Consider the following 11,501-nt stretch of genomic DNA (forward strand, 5'->3'; position numbering starts at 1 on the left):
CCACCCCCCAAGTGTGGGTCCGGGGGGGACCCCACATCCGTCCGTCCCCCCCCGGCACATGGATAATAAAGGTGCTTCACACCCACTCCAATGACTGGGTCCATGGGGGGGGGGGGGGGGGGGCGTGTGATTTTAGGGGTCCCCCCCACCCCCTAAGTGTGGGGCTGGTTGGGGGGGGAGGGCACATAATGGGCTGGTTCTGGGCTGGGTGTCCCACTTAAGGGGCTGTTTTGGGCCCCCCCCCATTGTGGCTGATTTTGGGGTATCCCCCAATTGGGGAGCAGATTTGGGGCTCCCCCCACCCCGGATGTAAGTGGGGGGGGGTGGGGGGGGCGGTTTCATGGCTCCCCCTAATTATGGGTCCCTTTCAGGGCCCCCCCCGGATGTGTGGGGGGGAGCGGTTTTGGGGTTCTCCCCCCCCCCCCCCCCGCCCTTTGAGTCACCTCCGGCCCCACGTGGTTGTGGGAGGGGTGCGAAGGGGGCGTGGCCATGGGCGGGGTGGGCGGGGCCTCCCCGGGGCTGGGGGGTTTCCCCGCGCGCGCGGGGCGGGGGGGGGCACAGACGCGGCCATGGGGGGACCCGGGCTCGGGCGCCTCCTGCTGCTGGTGACCGGGGCCGGAGCGATGCTGCGGTGAGGGCCGGGGGGGGGGGGAATAGGGGATGGGGGGGGTCAATGATGGGGGGGGGTCCTAGGATGGGCAGGGGGGGAAGCCTGAGTTTGGGGGGGATCCTGAAAGGGGCAGGGAAAGGGTTTTGGCTGGGGGGAACATGGATATGGGGGGGGGACAATTGGGTTTTGGGGGGTCCTGGGGGGGGGGAATGGGGGAGTTCTGGAGGGGGCAGGAACGTGGGAATGTTGGGGGGGGGTGGGGGGGGAACCGGACAACTTGGGAGGGGGGGGAATTTTGGGGGGGGGGGGAATGGGAGAGTCCAAAGGGGGGATGGGCAGGGGGTTCCCATGGGGGGGAAGGGGGGGAAGGGGTAAAGGGGGAGGGACCCTTTGGGGGGGGAACCTGAGGTTTGGGGTACCCGGGGGAGGGGGATGGGGAAGAACGGGGTTCCCATGGGGGGGAGGGGGGGAAGGGGTGTCCTGGGGTGGGGGATGGGCAGGGGGGTCCCGGGTCTCCCATGGGGGGGGGGGGGGGCGGGGCTGTCGCGGTCCCGGGCAGGGCCCGGCGGGGGCAGGAGCCGGTCGGACCCGCTCAGCCCCGGCCCCACCCGCGGGGGCGTGACCCCACGCGCGACCTTTGACCTTTAGGGTGACCTTACCCCCCCCCCCCAACCCAGGGTGACCCCGGGTTTTGGGGTCTTCTGGAACCCTTGCCCCCCCCCCCCCGCAGGGGGCGGGGCCTGGGGAACCCCCCCGACGTCATTAACACCCCCGTGGCCACACCCCCTTTGGGTCCCCCCCGTTGAGCTCATTGACCCCATCCCCTCATTAACCTGCTTAGGCCACGCCCCCTTTACCCACCCCTCATTAACTGCATCACCTCATTAAGCTCATTAGGACCCAGGAGCCCCCTGGGGACCCCCCCTTTATCTCATCCATCTCTCATTAAGCTCAGTAGCCCCACCCAAAGAGGCCCCTGGTTCCCCTTTTCTCTCCCCCACATCAGTCTCATTAATTAACCTCATTAAGCCTCATTAAGCCCATTAAGCCGGTTCCTCCGCAGCGGCTGCCTCCCGCCCTGTTCCCCCGTGTCCCCCCCGTTCATTGCCCCCATCCCATTCATTGCCCCCATCCCATTCATAGCCCCCATCCCATTCATAGCCCCCATCCCATTCATTGCCCCCATCCCAATGACCCCATCCCATTCATTGCCCCCATCCCATTCATTGCCCCCATCCCATTCATTGCCCCCATCCCATTCAATGCCCCCATCCCATTCATAGCCCCCATCCCATTCATAGCCCCCATCCCATTCATAGCCCCCATCCCATTCATTGCCCCCATCCCATTCATAGCCCCCATCCCATTCATTGCCCCCATCCCATTCATAGCCCCCATCCCATTCATTGCCCCCATCCCAATGACCCCATCCCATTCATTGCCCCCATCCCATTCATAGCCCCCATCCCATTCATAGCCCCCATCCCGTTCTTTGCCCCCATCCCATTCATAGCCCCCATCCCATTCATTGCCCCCTTCCCGTTCATTTCCCCCATCCCATTCATTGCCCCCTTCCCGTTCATTTCCCCCATGCCATTCATTGACTCCCCCCCCCAGCATCCCCCTGGAGCGGGGTCCCTGGGTCCCCCCCAAGTTCTGGGGGGACGGGGGGGGCCCCCGAAGCCGCAGCGGGGGAGGGGCGGCCGTGGCCCCTGTGCGCCTGCACAACTACATGGATGTGAGTGGGGGGGGGGTCAGGGTGAGGGGGGGGGGGGAACCCCAACCCCAATGGGGGGGGGCCTGGGATGGGGGGGTCCTAAGGAGGAGGGAAGGGGGGGTTTGGGGGGGGGCGTGATGACGTGGTCACGTGGTGTGTGTGTGTGTCCCCCCCAGGCTCAGTTCTATGGCACCGTGGGCCTGGGGACCCCCCCGCAGCAATTCCGGGTCATCTTCGACACCGGCTCCGCCGACCTCTGGGTGCCCTCGTCCCGCTGCTGCCTGCTCTACCTGGCCTGCTGTGAGGGGCGGGGCTTAACGGCGGGGGGGGGCGTGGCCTGGCAGTGGGGGCGTGGCCTGGCAGTGGGGGCGTGGCCATGCCGGGACTCCCCTGGGTCCTGACGCCCCCCCTCCGTCCTCGTCTGCCCTAGGGCTGCACCCCCATTACCAGCCCTCGCTGTCCTGCACCCACCGGCCCAACGGCACCGCCTTCTTCATCACCTACGGCAGCGGCAGCCTCCGGGGCTTCCTGAGCGAGGACACGCTCACGGTGGGGCTCGGCGCAGGGGCAGGACCCGGTGCATTGGGTGTCCGTGGTGGTGGTGGTGGGGGGGGGGGGGTGTTCATGCCCCCCCCCGGGGGATGCTCTGCCCGCAGGTGTCCAACGTCTCGGTGCCGGGGCAAATGTTCGCCGAGGCCGTGGCGCTGCCGGGCCTGGCCTTCGCGGCCGCGCGCTTCGATGGGGTGCTGGGGCTGGCGTACCCCGGCGCTGCCGCCGGCCCCGCGCGGCCCGTGTTCGACACCATGATGCACAACCGGCTCTTCACCAGCAACGTCTTCTCCTTCCGCCTGCGCAGGTAACGCCGTTACGGCTTGAGGGACCCCCCCTGACCACAGCCCAGCCACAGCCCAAGTACCCCCTGACTGCGCCGTAACTACCCCCTGACTGCGCCGTAACTACCCCCTGACTGCGCCGTAACTACCCCTTGACTGCACCGTAACTACCTCTTGACTGCGCCGTAACTACCCCTTGACTACAGCGTAACAACCCCTTGACTGCATTGTAACAAACACCTAACCTCACTGTAACTACCCCTTGATGACACCATAAGTACTCCTTGACTACACCGTAACTACCCCTTGACTACACCATAACCACCCCTTGACTGCACTGTAATGACCACCTAACCTCATTGTAACTACGCCTTCACTACACCATAACTACCCCTTGACTACACCGTAACTACCCCGACTACACCGTAACTACCCCTTGACTACAGCGTAACAACCCCTTGACTGCATTGTAACAACCACCTAACCTCACTGTAACTACCCCTTGACGACACCATAAGTACCCCTTGACTACACCGTAACTACCCCTTGACTACACCGTAACTACCCCTTGACTACACCATAACTACCCCTTGACTACACCATAACCACCCCTTGACTGCACTGTAACGACCACCTAACCTCACTGTAACTACGCCTTCACTACACCATAACTACTCCCAACTACACCATAACTACCCCTTGATTACACCGTAACTACCCCTTGACTGCATTGTAACAACCACCTAATCTCACTGTAACTACCCCTTGACAACACCATAAGTACCCCCTGACTACAACATAACTACCCCTTGACTACACCGTAACCACCCCTTGACTGCATTGTAACAACCATCTAACCTCACTGTAACTACCCCTTGGCTGCACTATAACTACCTCTTGACTACACCGTAACTACCCCCCAACCACCCTTGAAGTATCCCCCAACCAGCCACCAACTACAGCCCAAGTAGCCTCCAACTACACCGTAGCTACCCCCCAACTACCCCCCCAACCTGCCCACTGCATAACCCAAACTGCAGCCCAAGTACCCCCCAGTTACACTGTGACTACCCCTGAACTACACTGTAACTACCCTCTGAGGATCCCCCCACTGCACCCCACAGCCCCCCATGACTTCACCCTGACCACCCCACAACCGCCCCCAAGAAACACCCCAAAATGCCCCCCCCGGGGATCCCTCTGGAACCCCCAACTCCCCCCACCCCCCCCCGAGCCCCCCTAATGTCTCCCCCCCAATGCTGACTGTGGGGTGCAGTGGGGCAGATGAGGGCGACGGGGGGGAGCTGCTGCTGGGGGGCATCGACGAGGAGCAGTTCGAGGGCCCCCTCCACTACATCCCAGTGTCGCGCCGCAGCTACTGGCAGCTGCACATGGAGAGGTGAGACCCCAAATCCCCCCCTCCGAAACAGCCCCCAACCCCTCTACCTGCCCCACAGCACCGCCAATCCCCCCCCCCACCCAATAACCTCCCCATTGTGTGTGTCCCCCCCCTCGCAGGGTGTCTGTGGGCGCACCTGGGTCCATGGGGTGCCGGGACCCCCCCCTGTGCCGGGGGGGCTGCGAGGCCATCGTGGACACGGGCACGTCGCTCATCACCGGCCCCAGCCAGGACATGGCCAAGATGCAGCAAGCCCTGGGGGGGATCCCCGCGCTGGGGGGGCAGGTGGGGACCGCACCATGGAGCCCATGGGGTGGGGTGGGGGGGCACATGGAGCCCTGGGTCCTCACATGGGGGTGTCCCCTTCGGGGGGGTCCTCACGCCTTCTGTGTGTCCCCCCCCCCCCCCCAGTATGTGCTGGACTGTGGCAAGATCTCGTCCCTGCCCAACGTCACCTTTGTGATGGGGGGGCACGAGTTCACGCTCAGCCCCCAACACTACGTGCTGCAGGTGGGAACCCCTGTCCCGCCCCACGTCTCCCCCATCCCATACCCCATACCCCATATCCCATCTACCCCGTACCCCATATCCCACAACCCATATCCCACACCCCATATCCCATATCCCATACCCCATATCCCATACCCCATATCCCATACCCCATATCCCACACCCCTTATCCCATACCCCATATCCCATACCCCATACCCCATACCCCATATCCCATCTACCCCGTACCCCATATCCCACACCCCATATCCCATATCCCATACCCCATATCCCATACCCCATATCCCATACCCCATATCCCACACCCCTTATCCCATACCCCATATCCCATACCCCATACCCCATACCCCATATCCCATCTACCCCGTACCCCATATCCCACACCCCTTATCCCATATCCCATATCCCTTATCCCATATCCCATACCCCATACCCCATATCCCACACCCCATATCCCACACCCCATACCCCATACCCCATATCCCACACCCCTTATCCCATATCCCATACCCCATATCCCATACCCCATATCCTATATCCCATACCCCATATCCCATATCCTATATCCCATACCCCATATCCCATACCCCATATCCCATATCCCATATCCCATACCCCATATCCCATATCCCATATCCCATATCCCACACCCCTTATCCCATATCCCATACCCCATCTACCCCATACCCCATATCCCACACCCCATATCCCACACCCCTTATCCCATATTCCATATCCCATACCCCATAACCCCATATCCCATATCCCATATCCCATATCCCATATCCCATATCCCATACCCCATATCCCATATCCCATATCCCATATCCCATACCCCATATCCCATATCCCATATCCCATACCCCATACCCCATATCCCATACCCCACACTCCATATCCCATACCCCATATCCCATATCCCATACCCCATACCCCATATCCCACACCCCTTATCCCATATCCCATATCCCATACCCCATACCCCATACCCCATATCCCATACCCCATATCCCATATCCCGTATCACCAATACCCCATACCCCATATCCCATATCCCATACCCCATACCCCATACCCCATATCCCATACCCCACACTCCATATCCCATACCCCATATCCCATATCCCGTATCACCAATACCCCATACCCCATACCCCATATCCCATATCCCATACCCCACACCCCATACCCCACATCCATTCTCCCATGTCCCCTTCCCAGATCTCCAAGCAGGGGTCCCCCACCTGTGTCAGCGGGTTCATGTCTATGGATGTGCCCCCCCCGGCCGGTCCCCTCTGGATCCTGGGGGACGTTTTCCTTACGAGCCATTACGCCGTCTTCGACCGGGACCACGACCGCGTGGGGCTGGCACGCAGCAAGTGACTCCCGGGGGTGTCCCAAGTGACCCCTGCAGAGCTACGGGGGCCCCCCCTTGGCTGTGGGGGGGTCCTGGGTCCCCTTTTGGGGGTGTTCCAATAAAGACGCTGGTTTGGACTCTGCCGCTGCCCCCGGTTCCTTCCAGGGGCCCCGGACCCCTTCGAGTGGTCCCTCCCGGTCCCCCCTCCACAGTGGGCGCGTCCTCCTCCGTGGTGGGCGTGGCCTCGTCCGGGGGTGGGCGTGGCTTCCCCTCAGAGCGAATGTGTATCCAGAAGGGGGCGTGGCCTCGCCTCAGGGTGGGCGTGGTCCCCCTCCAGGGTGGGTGTGGCCTCGCCTCAGGGTGGGCGTGCCCTCCCCGCGCCTGCGCACTCCGCGGGCGCCCCGGCGGCGGCGGGATGCTGCAGCGGCCGCTCCGTTCTCTCAGCCCGGCGGCGGCGGTGTCGGGCTCGGTCTCCGGTCCCGCTCTCTCCGGTTCCCCTCCTCGCTCGCTATCGCGATCATCGCCATGGGCTGGCAAGCGGAGCGCGACAAGGTCGTCATCAACGTCGGCGGCGTGCGGCACGAAACGTACCGCAGCACCCTGCAGACCCTACCCGGCACCCGCCTCGCCGGCCTGGCCGAGCCCGGCGCCGCCGCCCGCTTCGACTACGACCCCTCGGCGGGGGAGTTCTTCTTCGACCGGCACCCGGCCGTCTTCGCCTACGTGCTCAACTACTACCGCACCGGGAAGCTGCACTGCCCGGCCGATGTGTGCGGGCCGCTCTTCGAGGAGGAGCTGGCCTTCTGGGGCATCGACGAGACGGACGTGGAGGCCTGCTGCTGGATGAACTACCGGCAGCACCGCGACGCCGAGGAGGCGCTCGACAGCTTCGAGACCCCCGAGGAGCCCGGGCCCCCGGAGCCGGCCGAGCCCAAGCGGCTCTGCCTGGAGGAGGGGAGGCCCGCGGGCTGGTGGCGGCGGTGGAGGCCGAAGCTCTGGGCCCTGTTCGAGGATCCCTACTCCTCGAAGATGGCGAGGGTGAGGGGGGCTTAAGGGGGTCTGAAGGGGGGTTAAGGAGGTCTGAGGGCGTTTAGGGGGGATCTGGGGGGATCTGAAGGGGTTTAGGGGGGATCTGAAGGGGTTTAGGAGGGATCTGGAGGGGTTTAGGGGGGATCTGAAGGGGTTTAGGGGGGATCTGAAGGGGTTTAGGAGGGATCTGGAGGGGTTTAAGGAGGTCTGAGGGCGTTTAAGGAGGTCTGAGGGCGTTTGGAGGGGATCTGAAAGGGTTTAGGGGGGATCTGAAGGGGTTTAGGGGGGATCTGGAGGGGTTTAAGGAGGTCTGAGGGCGTTTAAGGAGGTCTGAGGGCGTTTGGGGGGGATCTGAAAGGGTTTAGGGGGGATCTGAAGGGGTTTAGGGGGGATCTGAAGGGGTTTAGGGGGGATCTGAAGGGGTTTAGGGGGGATCTGAAGGGGTTTATGAGGGATCTGAGGGCGTTTAGGGGGTCCCTCAAGGGCTTTAAGGGGTCCCTGAAGGGGTTTAAGGAGGTCTGAAGGGGCTTAGGGGGGATCTAAAGGGGTTTAGGGGTGACTGAAGGGGTTTAGGAGGGATCCGAAGGGGTTTAGGAGGGATCCGAAGGGGTTTAGGAGGGATCTGAAGGGGTTTAGGAGGGATCTGAAGGGGTTTAGGAGATCCCTGAAGGGGTCTAGGGAGGTCTGAGGGGCTTCAGGGGGGTCTTTGAGGAGGATATGAGGGGTTTGGGGAGGGCTTGGGGGGTCTGTGAGGGAGTTGAGGGGAGTTTAAGGGGGTTTGGGGCATCTGTGAGGGGATGGAGGGGGGCATGAAAGGGTTTGGGGGGGGCTCAAGGGAGTTGAAGAGGACTTGGGGTGGGTTTAGGGGGTCTTGGGGGGCTGGGAGGGGATTTAAGGGGGTTCTGAGGGGGTTTAAGGGGGCTCTGAGGGGGTTCAGGGAGCCGGGGGGGGGTCTTGGGGGGCTCTGGCGAGGTAAAAGGCCTCTAAAGGGGGTCCTGGAGGCCTCTTGGAGGGTTTAGGGTGCCCCTGAGGGGGTCTGGGGGGGCTGTGAGGGGTTGGGGGGGGGCTATGAAGGGCTTCAGGGGGCCTCTGAGGGGGTTTAGGGGCCCCTAGAGTGGATTTGGGGGGGCTCTGAGAGGGGTTGGGGGCTCCTTGAGGAGAGGGGGGGGACACTGAAGGGGCTGAGGGGGGGTTTAGGGGGGCTCTGAGGCCATGGGGGGGCTCTGGGGAGGCCCCTGAGCTGCTCGGGGACACTGCAGGACCCGGGGGGGGGGGACACAGGCACCCAAACACCGCAGGAGGTGATGGGGGGACACGGGGGCTCTGCAGGGACAGGGCAGGAGCCGCTGCGTCCCCCCCCTGCAGTGTCCCCTGGCCCCCCCTCAATGTCCCCTCTGTGTCCCCTTCGTGTCCGTCCCCCCCCCGCAGGCGCTGGCCCCGATCCTGCCGCATTGGGCCAGGGAAGGGGGGGGGAACAGTGGGGGGGGGAGCGGGACCGCACTGCGGTGCCCCCTCCCCCCCCCCGGCCTGTCCTACATCCCCTCCCCTCCCTCTGTCACCCCCCCCGTGGCCTAATTCCCCCCCCGGGTCTCCAGCCCCCCCCAGCCTGGCCTAGATCCCCCCCCCTCCATGTCCCCAAATCGCCCCCCCCACGTCACCAGGGCCCCCCTATGTCCTCACCCCCCCCCCCCTCCCCAGCCTGGCCTAGATCCTCCTCCATGTCCCCTGTGGCCCCCCCATGTCCCCAAATCTCTCCTCCTCTCCCCAAGCCTGGCCTAGATCCCCCCCCCCCATGTCCCAAAATCACCCCCCCCAGTGTCCCTGTGTCCCCCCCATATTCTTACCCCCCCATCCTGGCCTAGATCCCCCGCATGTCCCCTGTGTCCCCCCATGTCCTCAGCCCCCCCCATCCTGGACTAGGTCCCCCCCATGTCCCCACATCCCCCCCATCCCTTTGCCCCCCCCCCCAGCACAACCTGGCTCCCTCCCATGTTGTGTGTGCCCCCCGCATCCCTGCACCCCCAAATACACTTGGGAGGGGGGGGGGGGGCAGGAGCCTGAATGTTGCATCCCCCCCCATTATGTTGGGGTTCAGTGATTTGGGCCGATTTGGCTCCTACCTCCAAGTTCTGGGTTCAATGCGTGAAGCTTGAAGCCATTTGGGTTGCTCAAGCGCCCCCAACCCAACATCCCCCCCCCCCCCCAATGTCCTGACCCCCTTCTCCCCCCCCCCCCCCTTGCAGTACGTGGCCTTCGCCTCCCTCTTCTTCATCCTCATCTCCATCACCACCTTCTGCCTGGAGACGCACGAGGCCTTCAACCGCATCATCAACAAGACCGAGACGGTGCCCATGGCCAACGGCACCCAATGGACGCAGGTGGCTCTGGAGGTGGAGACCGAGCCCTTCCTGACCTACGTGGAGGGCACGTGCGTGGTGTGGTTCACCTTCGAGTTCCTCATGCGGGTCAGTTTCTGTCCGGATAAACGGGATTTTGTCAAAAGCAGCTTAAACATCATCGATTTTGTGGCCATTTTACCCTTTTACCTCGAGGTCGGGCTCCGGGGCCTCTCGTCCAAAGCAGCCAAGGACGTGTTGGGCTTCCTGCGCGTCGTCCGCTTCGTGCGCATCCTGCGCATCTTCAAGCTGACGCGCCACTTCGTGGGGCTGCGCGTGCTGGGCCACACGCTGCGCGCCAGCACCAACGAGTTCCTGCTCCTCATCATCTTCCTCGCCCTCGGCGTCCTCATCTTCGCCACCATGATCTACTACGCCGAGCGCATCGGCGCCGACCCGGACGACGTCACCGGCAGCCGCCACACGTACTTCAAGAACATCCCCATCGGCTTCTGGTGGGCCGTGGTCACCATGACGACGCTGGGATACGGGGATATGTACCCCATGACGTGGTCCGGGATGCTGGTGGGAGCGCTCTGCGCCCTGGCCGGGGTGCTCACCATCGCCATGCCCGTGCCCGTCATCGTCAACAACTTCGGCATGTATTACTCCTTGGCCATGGCCAAGCAGAAGCTGCCCAAGAAGAAGAACAAACACATTCCCAGACCCCCCCAGCCGGGATCGCCGGGATACGGAGCCCCCGGAGCCCCCCACAGCTCCCCCGGCAGCCCCCCCCGGCCCCACCGCAGGGGCCCCCCCTGCCCCTTGGCGCAGGAGGAGGTGGTGGACATCAACCGCGCCGGTGAGCACCCACTCGGCGGGGGGGGGTATTTTGGGGGGGTTTGACTCTATTTTGGGGGTCTCTGGTCTTTTATTGGGGGGGGCACTCTCTTTTGGGGTGCATGATGCTATTGGGGGGGTCTGGTCTATTTTGGGGGGGCTCCGGTCTTTAATGTGGGGGGATGATGCTATTTGGAGGACCCTGCTCTTTTATGGGGGGTGGCTTCTTTTCGGGTGTGTTTCGGGGGGGGGGGGGGGGTACATGTATCTTGGGGGCATTTTGGGGTGCTGTAGTCCGAGAGGGGGGTGTCCAACCCCACATGGGGGGGGATTCAGCCCCATACGGGGATCCAGCACCCCAAAACCAAACCGATGAGGGGGTGCTCCCATCCTCATATGGATGTCACCGTCACAACCCCCCCCCCCCCCAGAGGCACGTCCCAACGGGGCGGCGGCGCTGGCGCAGGAGGATTGTCCCCCCATTGACCAGCCCCTGTCCCCCGAGGACCGAGGGGGGGGGGACGGGGCCAACGGGACCCCCCCAAACGGCAGCCACCGGCGGGGGGGGGAGCCGGGAGCGCTGCGGCCGGGACAGAGCCTGTTTCCCTGCTGGGCCCCGACTATGCGCCCCCCCCCCCGGGGCCTCTGCAGGAAGGTGGGTGCTGAGCCCCCCCCCCCACCCCCCCCCGGACCCTCAGGGACCCCCCAACCCAACGGGTTCCCCCCCCCCGGGGCACCCCAATAGCACTTGGGGAACCCAGACCCCCCCCCATGCCCCTCCTGGGCTCCTCACAGCCCCCCCCCAGGGCACCCCAAAACCCCCATGTGGGGTCGTGACCCCCCCATGCCCTAAACTGGGGGGGGGGGCCT

The 11,501-nt window shown here is 63.9% G+C and overlaps 1 protein-coding gene across 1 annotated transcript in view; it reads left to right on the top strand.

Moving 5' to 3' along the window:
- Nucleotides 1-6,833: 6,833 nt before the first annotated feature.
- Nucleotides 6,834-11,501, top strand: part of LOC308232543 (voltage-gated potassium channel KCNC1-like) — a gene marked incomplete at its 3' end in the record, with an annotated part of 5,804 nt that continues 1,136 nt past the window's right edge. The window contains exons 1-3 of the mRNA XM_080639754.1: nt 6,834-7,464; nt 9,699-10,653; nt 11,063-11,286. Coding sequence (XP_080495880.1) covers nt 6,952-7,464; nt 9,699-10,653; nt 11,063-11,286 — 1,692 coding nt within the window. The 5' untranslated portion in view covers nt 6,834-6,951. The remainder of the gene's footprint in view (nt 7,465-9,698; nt 10,654-11,062; nt 11,287-11,501) is intronic.

The sequence above is a fragment of the Psittacula echo genome (assembly GCF_963264785.1).
Source record: "Psittacula echo genome assembly, contig: SCAFFOLD_125, whole genome shotgun sequence".
Taxonomy (NCBI): Eukaryota; Metazoa; Chordata; class Aves; order Psittaciformes; family Psittacidae; genus Psittacula; species Psittacula echo.